This window comes from Podarcis liolepis (assembly GCF_965112155.1).
Source record: "Podarcis liolepis genome assembly, chromosome: 2".
Classification (NCBI taxonomy): Eukaryota; Metazoa; Chordata; class Lepidosauria; order Squamata; family Lacertidae; genus Podarcis; species Podarcis liolepis.
This window is the reverse complement of record NC_139555.1, coordinates 15763585-15780875: the sequence shown is the minus strand read 5'-3', so window position 1 is coordinate 15780875 and position 17291 is coordinate 15763585. Positions and strand designations below refer to the sequence as shown.

General features: G+C 45.6%; 1 protein-coding gene across 3 annotated transcripts in view; it reads right to left on the bottom strand.

Moving 5' to 3' along the window:
- Nucleotides 1–15805, bottom strand: part of LOC310700574 (aquaporin-6-like) — a 273203-nt gene extending 257398 nt beyond the window's left edge. Inside the window, exons 1-5 of one of the 3 annotated variants that reach the window (XM_083490463.1) lie at nt 15667–15805; nt 12670–13105; nt 11758–11916; nt 8808–8888; nt 4968–8259 (exon numbers count right to left, since the gene is read on the bottom strand). In XM_083490463.1, the coding sequence (XP_083346589.1) occupies nt 8059–8259; nt 8808–8888; nt 11758–11916; nt 12670–13029 (801 nt within the window). In that variant the 5' untranslated portion in view covers nt 13030–13105; nt 15667–15805 and the 3' untranslated portion in view covers nt 4968–8058. Of the gene's footprint in view, nt 1–327; nt 2523–4967; nt 8260–8807; nt 8889–11757; nt 11917–12669; nt 13210–15666 lie in introns of those variants that run through there. The other 2 variants (XM_083490462.1, XM_083490461.1) reach the window with 2 other exon arrangements.
- Between the last annotated feature and the right edge of the window lie 1486 nt (nt 15806–17291).

The following is a 17291-nucleotide window of genomic DNA, read 5'->3' as shown; positions in this document are numbered from 1 at the left end:
TCAGCTTGTCCACACCCTCCAACGTCAACTGATGCATCTAGTCTTTTGACATCCCCAGGTCTCTCCTTCCTGGCTCTGTTCTTCAGTGAATGTAGATTGTAAGCCCTTTGGAGGCAGAGACTCTGTTAATTCTGTCCAGTGCCTAGCACACTGCTGGGGCTAAACTAAATGTTAAACAGCAGTAATAACAATAAAGCAGTAATAATAAATGGAGCAAAAGCAACAGCATCAAACTGGCCACCACATAGCAAGCCACAGTGATGGATTTATGTATAAACTAAACAAGCTATAGCTTAGGGCTCCACTCTCTTGGGGGGGGGGAATTAAAAGAAAAAAGCACTGGATGTACATTTCCAAAATATAAGATAAAAAACAAATAAAATAAAACCTACATACAGCAACAGTGTTTTGTGTTGTTTCAGCTCCTATGATGTACTGTAAGTAGTGCTAGCCTGCTCCCTAAAATATCACTGGTTTGCTCATTTCTATATACAGTGGTACCTCAGGTTAAGTACTTAATTCGTTCCGGAGGTCCGTACTTAACCTGAAACTGTTCTTAACCTGAAGCACCACTTTAGCTCATGGGGCCTCCTGCTGCTGCCGTGCCGCCGGAGCACGATTTCTCTTCTTATCCTGAAGCAAAGTTCTTAACCTGAAGCACTATTTCTGGGTTAGCGGAGTCTGTAACCTGAAGCGTATGTAACCTGAAGTGTATGTAACCTGAGGTACCACTGTGTAGGGTGCCTACATTCTGCATGGACCGGTCGCATGGCAACATGTAGCATGCAGCTGCAGAGTGCAGTGCAGCCTAGTTGAATGTCGGCCAAGCTGTTGCACCAGTTATCTAATATTAAAGAGTGCTTGTAGACTGATGACCAGGCAGCATAGACTAAGGGTATGAGTCTTATGCCTACCGATTGATTTCATGGAATACATTATTTATTTATTTTGATCCCATTATGGCTTAGGATACCTATTAGGTCCATAAATTACCATGTAGCATATATTCAACACACAAAAACAGCGACAATTGGTTGTTGACAAAGAACAGCTGGACATATAAAGGGCCCCATTACCTTCAGTAGCTTAGGGCCTCATCAAAGCTAAATCCAGCCCTACTGCAAATCAGACCTGGTAGAGCATGAGATTCTTAATCTCAGGGTTGTGGGTTTGAGTCCCACCTTGAGCAAAAGATTCCTGCGTTGCAGGGGGTTGGACTAGATGACCCTCGTGGTCCCTTTCAATGCCACAATTCTATGCAGTCGAGCCAGCAGAGAAGAGAATTGCCTTCAAGCCCTGTTTCCTTATGCAGAGGACGGGGCCTTCCACTTACTTAACCTCAGTCCCTCCATTACCTTGGAGCAGCCTCCCCCAGCCTGGTGCCCCCCCCACAATGTTTTGGACTACAACTCCCATGAGCCACAGCCAAGGCGGTGGAATGCCAGGGATGATGGGAGTTGTAGTCTTTTTTTACAAAAAAGATATCTGGAGGGTACCACATTGGGAAAAGCAGACTTGGAGGGGCAGCAAGAATGTGCTAGGACTTCAGTTGGCTTCTAGAGACTGTGTGAAGAAGAAGAGTTTGGATTTGATATCCCGCCTTTCACTCCCTTTAAGGAGTCTCAAAGCGGCTAACATTCTCCTTTCCCTTCCTCCCCCACAACAGACACTCTGTGAGGTGAGTGGGGCTGAGAGACTTCAGAGAAGTGTGACTGGCCCAAGGTCACCCAGCAGCTGCATGTGGAGGAGCGGAGACGCGAACCCTGTTCACCAGATTACGAGTCTACCGCTCTTAACCACTACACCACACTGCCCCCAGGGGTATCTGGCCTTTGAGCAGCACCAGAAACAAAACAAAGGCATGGACTGGGAATGGTTACAGCCAGTACACAGAAGAGACATAATTTTGCAAAAACGCTTTCCAGCTGGACCAACTGGACTAACAGCAAAAATAATTTTTCATTGGAATGGCACAGCATAAGGAATTTGTAGGAACGTGCCGCTGGAGGGAGGGCAGAGGTGCAAGCCACTTGACAAAAAAGTCAATTTTCTTAATCATTCCAAAGAAATGGGCTGTCATTTTTGTAACATGAACTAAGCTGGGAAGACAGCGGGTGAATTTGCAGCCAGAGATAAATTGTCTGCAATCGGAACGTCCTCGTGCCCCCGGACCGTTCCTGCTGTCAATAGGGCAAATGAAATTTCAATTCCATGCAAAAGCTGTCTCAACAGGACTCTGGCCTTGTAAGAAAAGAGAAATCTACAAAGCGGGGGGCGAGAGATTGTAAGTGGATCGCGAAATGAAGGCTGGCATTCGGTCGGCCTCAAAAGCGAACATGCTTCCCGTTATTGACATCGATTATATGGATTTTAGGAAGGGCTGTCTTTATTCTTCCAAACTGCTCTGAATCATATCAAGATGAATGATTTCTCTTTTTGGTAAAGGAGCCGGTATCCTTTTCTAACCATATTTTCTCTGTTATATCCTGGTGGTGAAAAGAACATGGAGCAGCCCAGGGCAGCTGGGGATACAAATAATAAAATTATTATACAGTTGCTATGAAGCCCCTTTATAATAAACAAAATAACATACTTCTTCACACACATTGGCCAGTTAAACTAAAGTGGAATCCAGACGCATATAAAAAAGTGTGAAAATGCTTTTTTTTAAAAAAAAAAAAGTTTTAAAAAATTTATTGAATTTGCCATAAGCTCGCCATCTAGTGTCAGATTTGTATAATGCACTTAAAACACACTAAACACGGTACTTTTGCAGCTGAATTTACTGCTGCAAGATGCCGTGAAGAGAACCAACTTGGATGTTTTTCAAAGAGAATAAGACCAGTTCATGGAAGTTAGCCCTAGTAGTCATGATGGCTGTATTGTCTCCAGTATCACTGTCCATGCGGAACTTAATAATAATAATAATTTTATCATTTATACCCTGCCAATTGGCTGGGTTGATTCTAGTATTACAAGAGGCAAAGGGAAAACCGCTTTCTCCATTTTCCCCACACCTTGCATAATCCCTGCTTATTTAACTTATATGCAGAATTCATCGTGCGAAAGGCTGGGCTGTATGAATCCCTAGCTAGAATAAAGATTGCCGGAAGAAATATCAACAATCTCAGATATGCAGATGAAACAACCTTGATGGCAGAAAGTGAGGAGGAATTAAAGAACCTTTTATTGAGGGTGAAAGAGGAGAGCACAAAATATGGTCTGAAGCTCAGCATAAAAAAAGAAATAAAGATCATGGCCACTGGGCCCATCACCTCCTGGCAAATAGAAGGGGAGGAAATGGAGGCAGTGAGAGATTTTACTTTCTTGGGCTCCATGATCACTGCAGATGGTGACAGCAGCCACGAAATTAAAAGACGCCTGCTTCTTGGGAGAAAAGCAATGACAAACCTAGACAGCATCTTAAAAAGCAGAGACATCACCTTGCCAACAAAGGTCCGTATAGTTAAAGCCATAGTTTTCCCAGTAGTGATGTATGGAAGTGAGATCTGGACCATAAAGAAGGCTAATCGCGGAAGAATTGATGCCTTTGAATTCTGGTGCTGGAGGAGACTCTTGAGAGTCCCATGGACTGCAAGAAGATCAAACCTCTCCATTCTGAAGGAAATCAGCCCTGAGTGCTCACTGGAAGGACAGATCCTGAAGCTGAGGCCCCAATACTTTGGCCACCTCATGAGAAGAGAAGACTCCCTGGAAAAGACCCTGATGTTGGGAAAGATGGAGGGCGCAAGGAGAAGGGGACGACAGAGGACGAGATGGTTGGACAATGTTCTCGAACCTACCAACATGAGTTTGACCAAACTGCGGGAGGCAGTGGAAGACAGGAGTGCGTGGCATGCTCTGGTCCAGGGGGTCACGAAGAGTCGGACACGACTAAACGACTAAACAACAACAACAACAACAACACCATGTCCCTCAACTGAAAAGCGTCAAAAGTTCGTATATTTCCTCATATGGGGGTTTCTCCAGCCCTTGGACATTTTGATTCCAAAGCAAAACATTTGCTCATTTTAGAAGGAATATATCTACCCTCAGGCAAAGCCCAGCCCAGCCAAGACCAAATATTCTGGGGAAATGCAACAGGAACTGAAATGCCCAATGGCTGTGAGTCTTGCTGTTATGTAAACAGCAACATTGTCTTGAGATCCCATCTTCTAAATGTCTTGAGTGCTGCGTTCTAGCAAAACACCCATCACCGCGATTGGCAGGAAATGAATGCCGCAAAGTTAACAACACAGGCACCACTCCTGTGTTTTTAGCAGTTTCCTGACACACAGAAATTAAGACAGTGAAGTGTCTCTCCCAGCACTTATCACTATGCCATTAAAAGCTTTGCCTGCTCCATTATGTGTATCAGGAAACGGCTGTAAGCAAACAGATGGAAATAAGGTGGCCAGCATAACATGGAGGGTTTGCCAGCATCTTGCAGGGACATCTGGGTGCACAGAAGTGGGGAAGGAACTTGCATTTCTATGTGCTGTGTTTGGAGGGAAACATCATCCCCAACCTTTGAGGTCTCTCTCAGCAGAGTCTGGATCACCTGCCCGCAGACTGTCTCACCAGAGTGGTGCATGCTCTAGTTATCTCCCGCTTGGACTACTGCAATGCGCTCTACGTGGGGCTACCTTTGAAGGTGACTCGGAAACTGCAATCAATCCAGAATGCGTCAGCCAGACTGGTGACTGGGAGTGGCCGCCAGGATCACATAACACCGGCCCTGAGAGATCTGCATTGGCTCCCAGTACGTTTCCGAGCACAATTCAAAGTGTTGGTGCTGACCTTTAAAGCCCTAAACGGCCTCGGTCCTGTATACCTGAAGGAGCGTCTCCACCCCCATTGTTCAGCCCGGACACTGAGATCCAGCGCCGAGGGCCTTCTGGCGGTTCCCTCATTGCGAGAAGTGAGGTTACAGGGAACTAGACAGAGGGCCTTCTCGGTAGTGGCACCCACCCTATGGAACGCCCTCCCTTCAGATGTGAAGAAAATAAGCAGCTATCTTCTTTTTAAAAGAGATCTGAAGGCAGCCCTGTTTAGGGAAGTTTTTAATATTTAATGCTGTATTGTTTTTAAGACTTGATTGGAAGCCGCCCAGAGTGGCTGGGGAAACTCAGCCAGATGGGCGGGGTATAAATAATAAATTATTATTACTGTATTATTATTTTTCTGGAGGGACAATGGACAAATACAGCACTAATTACATCACTTTTATTTTCTCACTGGGTAGAAGGCAGAATGACAAATCCTATATTCCTATAAAGATCAGCAGTGTCCCCTAAAAGATCTCCAATCAGGCCGGTTCTCTGGAAGTCTGCAGGAGACAGACATCCTGTTTTTTTTGTTTTTATTCCCCAGCAAACACCCTCAAGTTAATCTACCCCCCTTTTTTACATTGATTCTAGTCAGAACTGGCTAGCCCTTTTAAGTGCAGGGTTTATAAGGTGGTTGATCTAGCTTCTAAATAAAGTTCTGATTGGCCACAGAAACCATCAGAGACTGAGCATAACTCACCAACAAAACAATAGTCTGCTTCTGTAAAGGACCCTTTTTGTATTACTTCTCAGATTTCCTATAAAAATGAGAGGCTTCACTCTCAGGTTTCGATCTCCTGAAATCAACTAACCAGGATTCTGAAAAGGTACTCAGTCAGACCATACTTTCTGTGAGAAACTCTGTTCGTGCTCTGAAACCCACCTGTTATGTATTCAGTGGTCTGTGTTTGCCTGAGCTTGAGTCTGGACTAAGGATTCTGAGCCCTGTGTTCTGATTCGATACATGATATCCAATCACAGAACAATTCAGGATTTGGGCCTCTGCCATTGGCCCTTAAACTCTTGAGTTATGATTCGCAGCTTGGAAGTTTAGCTAGCGAATCACATTGGGAGTGGGAGTGGCCCAGGCCTTCAGAAATGTATATAAGCGGTTGCTTTGCCCCTGTTGCCCAGGTCTGTTAGCTAAACAAAGGTTCTTGCTGTTATCACTGTGTCTTGCCTCGTGGGAACCCACCTATACTTCACTGCCTTTGCTTAAGTATATAACATGCAACTAGCTAATTTAGATTGGTTTTTTTATTTCATATTAAATCTCTTTGTGTGATGAAAGGTAAAGGTAAAGGGACCCCTGACCATTAGGTCCAGTCATGACCAACTCTGGGGTTGCGGTGCTCATCTCGCTTTATTGCCCAAGGGAGCCGGCGTACAGCTTCCGGGTCATGTGGCCAGCATGACTAAGCCATTTCTGGTGAACCAGAGCAGCGCACGGAAACGCTGTTTACCTTCTCACCGGAGTGGTACCTATTTATCTACTTGCACTTTGACGTGCTTTCGAACTGCTAGGTTGGCAGGAGCAGGGGCAACGGGACCTCACCCTGTCGCGGGGATTCGAACCGCTGACCTTCTGTCCTAGGCTCTGTGGTTTAACTCACGGTGCTTTAATTCCCCCCCCCCTTCTTTTCCCTGAATATTCGGCTTCACTGGCTTATATTATGCACAGCAAAGTATACAGCAGAACCTCCTTCAATCGTTGTCCTTCTGCCGTGCCAGCAGTAAAGGTCTTACAACTAGAAAATCACTCCATTTGCTGCTGTGATAAGGTCATGGCATCCCGTAAAGATACGCTCCTTCTGGAAGTACTTTGCAAATGTAGTGTTGTACCCAGCTAAGTTTTTCCCAGGGTAGGCCCACTGAAATTAGTAAACCTTAGTTAGTCATGGCCATTAATTTAAATGGATCTCTGCTGAGCATGGCTAGCATTGCATACATGGAGTCATGAAGAGCACAGCAGGTGCCAAAGACTACCAATGATGGCAATAAACGCCCATAGCTAAGAGCATCCCTGATGCTTCTTTGACAGTAAGCTAAGGAAAGAGACTGGTGCGCTCAGTAGAATGTATGAGCTTGCACCATGTACAATCTGTGGTGATTTATATGGTGGGTGACTGCACCAGTAGAGGTAAAAGGTAAAGGTAAAGGACCCCTGGACAGTTAAATCCAGTCAAAGGCGACTATGGGGTTGCGGTGCTCATCTTGTTTTCAGGCGTTTGTCCACAGACAGCTTTCTGGGTCATGTGGCCAGCATGACTAAACCGCTTCTGGCGCAACGGAACACCGTGATGGAAGCCAGAGCTCATGGAAACGTCGTTTACCTTCCTGCTGTAGTGGTGCCTATTTATCTACTTGCACTGGCGTGCTTTCAAACTGCTAGGTTGGCAGGAGCTGGGACAGAGCAACGGGAGCTCACCCTGCCGTGGGGATTCGAACCGCCAACCTCCTGATCGGGAAGCCCAAGAGGCTCAAAGGTTTAGACCACAGCGCCACCCTTGTCAACTGAGGCCCCATTGGAAGTCGCATCCCCTCCAACGTGTCTCCAATGCAAATAGGGTTGTCCTAAGGGAAAGTGGGACATTCTGGGATCAAATCAGAAACCGGGTTAGTTTCTGTAAATCTGGGACTGTCCCTGGGACACTTGAAAAGTCTGTGAGTCGAGACCCTACTGCTCACAATCTAGTACAGGCTTCTTCAACCTCGGCCCTCCAGATGTTTTGAGACGACAATTCCCATCATCCCTGACCACTGGTCCTGCTAGCTAGGGATCATGGGAGTTGTAGGCCAAAAACATCTGGAGGGCCAAGGTTGAGGAAGCCTGGTCTAGTTGGTTTTGCACAGATGATGGCAGACTTAAACCTCGAGAACACCACCATTGCTACCTTAGCTGCCAGCGTTCACAGTCACTGGGCGCCGCAAGCGATGGGCCTCCGAACTGGCTTCCTCTCTGCCCTTCCCCTGCATTGCATACGCATGTTAACGCAGTGCCTCCTGCTGGCCCTACAACACCACAGATCCATTCCTATTGTCTGGCGTTCCTCTCGCTAAAAGAGTCGTTGCAAATTTGGCACTGTGCATATGCAATCTGACTTCAGATTTCAGAGAGAAGGCACTTGGAGCCCTCTCGTGGCCAGAGAGAGAAGAGTGGTTTCTCACTTAGTCCTTCCTAAAAACAGGAGGAGCTGTCAACGTTCTTCCATGGCATGCTCCTAGGAGTCTAGAGTCTATGTACAAGGCTGGGCATGGGCAGAGATACAGAGTCTGTTGGCTGGTCTTTCTCGTTCTCCGAAGGTTGTGCATCATAGCTGCCCCTGAGAATGGCCAGTCGTTCCGCAAAGGTTTTTGGGTCGTGGTGAAGGACAAAGGAATAAAGCACAAAGGCCAGGATTGCACCAACCAGTGGCCCCACCCAGAATATCTGCAGGGACAAAGAGAAGAAACAGTTTGTGCTGATGGGAGGCTAGAGGAGGCTGCAGTTCATTTACCCAAAACATCACTTGTTCCCACTTCATAGGGGTAGAAAAGAATCATAATGAAAGGAAAGGGCCCTGATCCAGGGAAATTAGGCCACATTCATCCCATACATTTAACTGTTTTTGCAGAGGAATTTTTTGAAATCGACCCTCAAGGACAGCCAAAGGCAGTACTGTATATACAATCTTGTGAAAGTGAAAGCACCTCTGTATTTTGGAATTGTTAAAGTTTGCAAATAGGGTGCCGGAGTGTCAAATGACTAGGTGGACAATAATCATACCATGGATAAAATTTCCTTATTGTGGCCCGATTATTCTGTCGCTCAATATCATATGGGCTCTCCTATATAGGTTCTGTGAGGAGAATCGGGGCCTCTTTTAGGCCTTGGGCCATCCCAGGTGGTGGCTGAATCTCCACCCCATAGACACCATCCCCGCTCCCTTCTGGCTTCAAGGTAACGGGGGCAAAAGGGTCAGAAAGGAGGCGACTTACCCATTGCTTTGTAAAATTCCCGACTACAACTGAACGGCCAAAGGATTTGGCTGGATTCATGGAACAGGTGGTGTAGTAATGCTAGGAAGGAGAAATGGGAAGAGATGTGTCTGGACAAGCATATTTTGCAGGGTTCATAGAATCATAGAATCATAGAGTTGGAAGAGACCACAAGGGTCATCGAGTCCAACCCCCTGCCAAGCAGGAAACACCATCAGAGCACTCCTGACATATGGTTGTCAAGCCTCTGCTCAAAGACCTCCAAAGAAGGAGACTCCACCACACTCCTTGGCAGCAAATGCCACTGTCGAACAGCTCTTACTGTCAGGAAGTTCTTCCTAATGTTTAGGTGGAATCTTCTTTCTTGTAGTTTGGATCCATTGCTCCGTGTCCGCTTCTCTGGAGCAGCAGAAAACAACCTTTCTCCCTCCTCTATGTGACATCCTTTTATATATTTGAACATGGCTATCATATCACCCCTTAACCTCCTCTTCTCCAAGCTAAACATGCCCAGCTCCCTTAGCCGTTCCTCATAAGGCATCGTTTCCAGGCCTTTGACCATTTTGGTTGCCCTCCTCTGGACACGTTCCAGTTTCATCCCCCCCCCTTCTCTGAATCTCCATAAAGTGAAGGGCATCAGATGCACCACTTTGAGCTGCAATAATTTTGGAGAAAACAAACATGCCAAGAGCTCAGGGATGGAGATCCTGCAGCCCTCCAGATATTGGTGAACTGCAGTGCCCATCTCTCCTTACCACTGGCCATGCTGGCTGAGGCTGATGGGAGCTAGATTCTCACAAACAACTTGAAGGGCCACAGGTTCCCCATCCCTGCTATAGCAGGTCCCCGGATCCAGATTTCTACAAGTCACCTACAGTCAGGGCTCATCCACAATTACGTTTTGCCATATGCTTTCTAGGCACAGGTGTGTGCTTCTTTTTGTGTTGTCGTCGTCCCCCCTGCGCTTTCCCCCATGAAAATCCATTCTTTAATGCTAAATCAGAGCAAACAGCAGTTCAGGTTCCCCACGGATTACCATTTGTTCCAATTTAGAGATAAAGAGTGGGTGTTCACAGGGAAAACGCTGGACACAACACTTTAAAGCTTGGACCTGTGCCTAGGAATGTGGCAGAATAGGAAGTCCGGATGAGCCCCCACTCATTAGGACTGGAGTCATCAGAAGCAGTGCCGGATTTACGTACAAGCTAAACAAGCTGTAGCTTAGGGCCCCACTTTCTTGGGGCCCCCCAAAAATGTAAAGGGAAAAAAACCTGGATGTACATTTCCAAAATATAAGATAAAAAACAAATAAAATAAAACCTACAAGCAGCAACAGTGTTTTGTGTTGTGTAGGGTCCTGCGATGTAAGTAATGGGCTCCACTTGCTAGCCTGCTCCCTAAAATATCACTGGTGTGCTCTTTTCTATATACAGTCATACCTCATGTTACATTTGCTTCAGGTTGCGCGTTTTCAGGTTGCGTCCCGCGGCGACCCGGAAGTACCAGAAAGGGTTACTTCTGGGTTTTGCCGCTCGCGCATGCGCAGATGCGCAAATTGATGTCATGTGCATGCGCAGAAGCGGTGAATCGCAACCCGGACGTGCGCAGATGCGGGTTGCGTTCTTTTCAGGTTGCGAACGGGCCTCCGGAACGGATCCCGTTTGCAACCAGAGGTACCACTGTACAGGGTGCCTACATTCTGCATGGACTGGTTGCATGGCAACCTGTGCAAACGGCTTTAGATACCTGTTAGGTCCATAAATTACCATATAGCATATATTCAACACAAAAAACCAGTGACAGTTTGTTGTTGACGAAGGACAGCTGGACATATAAAGGGCCCCATTACCTTCAGTAGCTTAGGGCCTCATCAAAACTAAATCAGGCCCTGATGAGAAGACCCCTCTGTAGGTTCCCCACCTCGTGACTGACTTCTGAGAATGGAGTAGGTTAGGCTACTGGCAGAATTGCTGCTGTGCTTCCCTTCTCTTGTAATCAATGGGCTCACATTAGTTCTGCACATGTCTGGAAGACCCACACGCTGCAATCTGTGGTGTTCTCTGCACTCTTTGGGTAAGGTGCTCTCCAGGATCTCACCCATTAGAGAGTTAACCCATATCTAGATTATGTCTCTAAGTTCTCAGTCGGGGAGGCCCATAATACTAATGATCATAGGATTTTGGGGCTCATTCTTACTGCCACTCAGGGGCGCCATGGGGTGGGTGTGAAGATGCCTTGGGCCGGCCTGCTGCCACTATTCCCCCAATAAAACGAAACAACAAAACAAAATTGCCATTTACCACTGCCTCTGTGTGCAATTTATAAACCAATCCCTCCAGTAAACCTGGGCGGTTTGTCAGAAAATTAACACGTTTCCTATTTAAACTTGGGTGGTGCTGTGGGTTAAACCACAGAGCCTAGGACTTGCCGATCAGAAGGTTGGCGGTTCGAATCCCCGCAACGGGGTGAGCTCCCGTTGCTCGGTCCCTGGTCCTGCCAACCTAGCAGTTTGAAAGCACGTCAGAGTACAAGTAGATAAATAGGTACCACTCCGGCGGGAAGGTAAATGGCGTTTCCGTGCGCTGCTCTGGTTCGCCAGAAGTGGCTTAGTCCTGCTGGCCACATGACCCAGAAGCTGTACGCCGGCTCCCTCGGCCAATAAAGCGAGATGAGCGCCGCAACCCCAGAGTCAGCCACGACTGGACCTAATGGTCAGGGGTCCCTTTACCTAACACCTTGCTTCTAAAGAGCATTCAGCTCTTTAATGAGCACCTAGTTAAACATAACTTTCCCTTCTGATTTTTATTTTGCATTGGACAGGAGTACTCTGTGTAATTTGAGCATCTCCTTCCAGCATTCTACAGATTAGTTGGTCATCAGCAAGAGCTACTTCTTCCTTTGCTCATCAGATCCCCTGTAGTTTTTAAACTGCCCCAGGTCCTCCACTTACCCCAATTAAGTGTCCCAGGGCAACGGAGACACCGATCATGATAGCTGGAGAACCTTTGTTTCGGCTGCTATCGGTGGACACAAGATAGCTTAGAACCAGCTGCAATGTCAAAATGAGCTCGATGGACACAGCTTGTCCAGATGAGACGTTGACCCTCACCTGGGGAGGAGGAAGAGGAAATAGCGAAAGAGCTTTCGTGGGACCACGGTATACCACCACCAAAGCTGCCAATCTCTTAGATTTATGGAATTAAGATTGCCAGAAGAAATATCAACAACCTCAGATATGCAGATGAGACAACATTGATGGCAGAAAGTGAGGAGGAATTAAAGAACCTTTTAATGAGGGTGAAAGAGGAGAGTGCAAAATATGGTTTGAAGCTCAACATCAAAAAAACTAAGATCATGGCCACTGGTCCCATCACCTCCTGGCAAACAGAAGGGGAAGAAATGGAGGCAGTGAGAGATTTTACTTTCTTGGGCTCCATGATCACTGCAGATGGTGACAGCAGCCATGAAATTAAAAGACGCCTGCTTCTTGGGAGAAAAGCAATGATAAACCTAGACAGCATCTTAAAAAGCAGAGACATCACCTTGCCGACAAAGATCCATATAGTTAAAGCTATGGTTTTCCCAGTAGTGATGTATGGAAGTGAGAGCTGGACCATAAATACACACATCTGTATATTAAGGTATGGTGATGTAACTATATTCTTTCTTTCTTTTCCTTCCTTCCTATTCTCACCTTTCTTCTCTTTTTATGAATAACATTCTTCTAATGAAATATTATTATTTTTAAAAAGTAACAGAAACATCCCAGGTACAGACTGGCTGTTTTAGTCTGGCCTTGCGTCATCCTCGCCTTTCCCGACGACGGCAAACATTCAGAAGACAGAAACGGAAACAGACGTACCGTACTGGTGCCTAAACTTCCTCGGATGTCCTCAGGAGTCACCTCGTAAAGGACAGCTGCTCCGACAATGCCTCCGACCATCTGGGCAAGTATATAGCAGGCTGCCCTCGCCAACGATATGCGAGAGCCAAGCAGGAAGGCCAAGGTCACTGCTGGGTTGAGGTGGGATCCGCTGGCATGCCAGGCGATCTGGACAGCGGTGGCTGCGGCCAAGTTGAAGGTGATGGCAGTCTGCAGGACAGAGGGCTTCTCTGGCCAATTCAACTCCGAGCCCAGGCCGAAGAAGACAAAGATGGCGGTGGCCAGGATTTCTGCAAAGACAGCCCGGTAAAAAGCCACCATCCGCAGTTCCCTCCACATCCTGAAAAGAGGTTGGAAGACAGCTCTGTGTGTGGATTCTGCCTCGCTTCTTGATTCCTTTCCTGATGCTCTGGCACTAAGAAAACAAGCGAGTGTTTGCAACATACTGGGCTGGACCAGGAAACTTCAGGTTTATATCACAGCAGCCTTTATTTTTCCACCTCTCTGTATGGCACCGCCCACATTCCTGAAGGGATGGAGATGTTGGGAAATTTGTGGGCTTCTGGCTCCCCCTTTGGAAACACGGGGATAGGCAACACAACACATTTCATTCTGTACTTGTAAGGAATCAAACTTTTAGGGTGGCAGTGCCTACTTGGAAACTCCCTGCCTGTTGACAGCCAGTAGGCACCTTCTGAACTCGGCACCTCCTTAAAATCCTTCCGTTTAGGCGAAAGACAATCCAGACTTGCTAAAAAGTTCACATTGGTTTTAATTTCGTTTTAGCTGACTATCGATTTCAGTTCCGCTTCTAATGTTTTAAACACCCTGTCTTCAGCTGCCGCTTATTGATAATTTAAATGATTCATTCTCCTTGTAAACCACAGGGAGGTTTTATTGCAGATATAATTTTTTTGCGGAATAGAGAAAAGAAAGCTTTTCCTGGAGAGGAAACAGCAGGGTGGATTGCTGAGAGACTCGCCTAAACAGAAAGGTCTGTGTGTGAGCATCATTGTGTGTGTGTGTGTGTGTGTGTGTGTGTGTGTGTGTGTGTGAGAGAGAGAGAGAGAGAGAGAGAGAGAGAGAGAGAGAGAGAGAGAGAGAATGTTGATGAGAACCAGGAAGTCTCCAAATCTCACCTCAGCATATATGTTTTTCTTATAATTATAAAAGGATTTATATGCTGCTGTCTCATAAAATATCACTGTGCTAGAATATAGGAATATAAAACCATGGAAACATTAAGGGCTGCACAGAGCAATCACGAAGCAAACATTGTCTCTCTCACACTTGTCAAAATAGCCGCCATTGTGAAGAACCCTTTGCTTCTTGATTCATTTCCCAGCTGACACACTCCCTGGCTTTCAACGCACCAGAAATAAATGCTTGGTGATACTGAAGACAGCACAAACAGATACAGCGCCTGTTCGAAAAAGGTTTTTTAAAAAAATAGAAAGAAAGAAAAATTGAAGGTCACACACACCTCCAGTTTTGATAAAAGAGCCATTACAGTCATGTCATTGAATGGCTGGTGGGCTGCGTCATAAAGAAGAGGTTTTACGGCTGCAAAGGATGTACCTGCTACTGGCAAGGCAGCCTGCCCTTGCTAGAGATTAGCACAGTGTGAGAGGGGAGAGAGGCAGTCTCCCTGCCCTGCCCCGTGGCAAAAAAATAGACACCCGTGGCTGCTACCTCTTTCACAGAGGAGTCCGCCTGTTTACTCAGGTCAGCCGAAGAGGCCATCTTGTGTACTTGCACACTGTCTGAAGTGCAGGTCACATCTGCACTTTATATATATATTTATTTTAAAAAAATTTTTAAATGATTTTATGTTACAAAAAACAATACAACCATACTACCACTAAATATAATTAAGAAATAAAAATTACATACATCAATATTTAGTTTGTTATTTGTTATTTACCGTCTTATTTCCTCCCAAACATTCCACACAAAGACACACATATGTGCAGACACCCACACCCACACACAAAATGATAATAATGAAAGTAAATATTTCCCCCCCCCTTTATCTTACAAAATGTTTTCTTCACCTTCAAGTCCATTTGCACATATTTTATCTTACAATCAAATGTACACAAAACAATCTATATGAATTTTACAATACATTCTGAAAACATAATAAATCCTTAATTGTTGTCCACCTCCTTTTAGTTCCTTTATCACTCGAATGCTAGCATGGAGTCAAAACTATTATTGTATTTTTGAACGTATCTTCTATAACCATCCCATTTTAATGCAAATTTTTGCTTTGAGTTTACTCAAAGCAATGCACTATATATTTAAAGCAGTTATCATACCACTTTAAACAGTCATGGCTCCCCCCCCCCCAAGAATTCTGGGAACTGTAGTTTTGCTAAAGGTGCTAAGAGATGTTAGGAGACCCCTGTGTGCCTAGCTTGATATAAATACCTCTATGGTATGGAAGTGAGAGCTGGACCATAAAGAAGGCTGATCGCCGAAGAATGGATGCTTTTGAATTCTGGTGCTGGAGGAGACTCTTGAGAGTCCTATGGACTGCAAGAAGATCAAACCTCTCCATTCTGAAGGAAATCAGCCCTGAGTGCTCACTGGAAGGACAGATTCTGAAGCTGAGACTCCAATACTTTGGCCAGCTCATGAGAAGAGAAGACTCCCTGGAAAAGACCCTGATGTTGGGAAAGATGGAGGGCACAAGGAAAAGGGGACGACAGAGGACGAGATGGTTGGACAGTGTTCTTGAAGCTACAAACATGAGTCTGACCAAACTGCGGGAGGCAGTGGAAGACAGGAGTGCCTGGCGTTCTCTGGTCCAGGGGGTCATGAAGAGTCGGACATGACTAAACAACTAAACAAAAACAACAACAAACTTAATTCTCTCCTCTTAGGCAAAGATTATAAGACAAGATGGCTGGTAGCCAGATTCTGCACCCAGATTTGTAGGCACAGATCATCCTCTAGAATAAAATAGCTTACTAGGGAAATGCTGAAGTTGCCCTTTGGGGAGCCTCAGGGTCAATTTTTTATGGTAGCCCAAATCTCAGTTGTACGGGTGTATGTATATATCTAAATTTTAACTCATGAGCTATTGCTGCAATCTGCTCCGATTGTATATTTTATCTTCATAAAGAATAATAATAATAATAATAATAATAATAATAATAATAATAATTTATTATTTATACCCCGCCCATCTGGCTGGGCTTCCCCAGCCACTCTGGGCGGCTTCCAAAAGAATATTAAAATACTATAATACATCAAACATTAAAAGCTTCCCGAAACAGCGTTTTATGAACGCTGTTTTTATTGTGTTATGTTATGTGAGCTGGCCTTTGACCGTAATAAATTATCTATCTACAGTGGTGCCTCGCAAAACGAAATTAATTCGTTCCGCAAGTTTTGCCGTCTAGCGAATTTTTCGTCTTGCGAAGCACGGTTTTAACGGTTTAACAAAGTCGCAAGACGTTTTCGTCTTGCGAAGCAAGCCCATAGGGAAATTCGTCTTGCGAGGCAAATCGCGAACAGAAAAACCTTTCGTCTAGCGAGTTTTTTTCTTGCGAGGCATTCGTCTTGCGAGGTACCACTGTATCTAGATAAATAGGTACTGCTGCGTCAGGAAGGTAAACGGCGCTTCTGTGCACTCTGGTTTCCATCACAGTGTTGAATTGCACCAGAAGTGGTTTAGTCCTGCTGGCCGCATGACCCAGAAAGCTGTCTGTGGACAAACGCCAGCTCCCTCGGCCTGAAAGCGAGATGAGTGCTGCAACCCCATAGTCGTCTTTGACTGGACTTCACCGCCCAGGGGTCCTTTACCTTTTACCTTTTCTAAAAGCTCTATGGAATGTCTCCTGCCATCTCCAAGTGGTTTATATCTTACCATGTTGTTCATAGTTCATTTTGTTTATTATCGTTATAGCCCATATTTTTCTCTTCCATCTGACCTCTAATTCTTTGCTGAAGAGATCTGTATTGTTGGCAAGAGTTGAACAAAGAGAGCCCTTCTTCCTAACTTGATGGTTAGATTGTAAAGTTGGGTGGGTGGCCACTATTGTTGAAACTCCACGTGTTTTACACGTTGAATTTATTCCACAAATTCATTTGCCAGATGTAATGGGGGTTACAGAACAAATCCAACTTTGACCAAAGTTGGGCCACCTAGCTGAAATACCTTTAGTGCTTGCTTAAGAATGAAAACAATCTCCCAAAGAAGGAATGGTTAACGCAATTCCAAAAATTGTTGACTGCAGGCCATGCTGGGCTGATGTGGGTTAGGAATCTAACATCTGAAGATCCACAAGTACTCCATCTTTGGTGTAGACCAGGGGTCAGCAAACCTTTTCAGCAGGGAGCCGGTCCACTGCCCCTCAGACCTTGTGGGGGGCTGGACTATATTTGGGGGGGGGGAATGAACGAATTCCTATGCCTCACAAATAACCCAGAGATGCATTTTAAATAAAAGCACTCATTCTACTCATGTCAAAACACCAGGCAGGCCCCACAAATAACCCAGAGATGCATTTTAAATAAAAGGACACATTCTATGCATGTAAAAACAACCCTGATTCCCGGACCACCCACGGGCTGGATTTAGAAGGCAATTG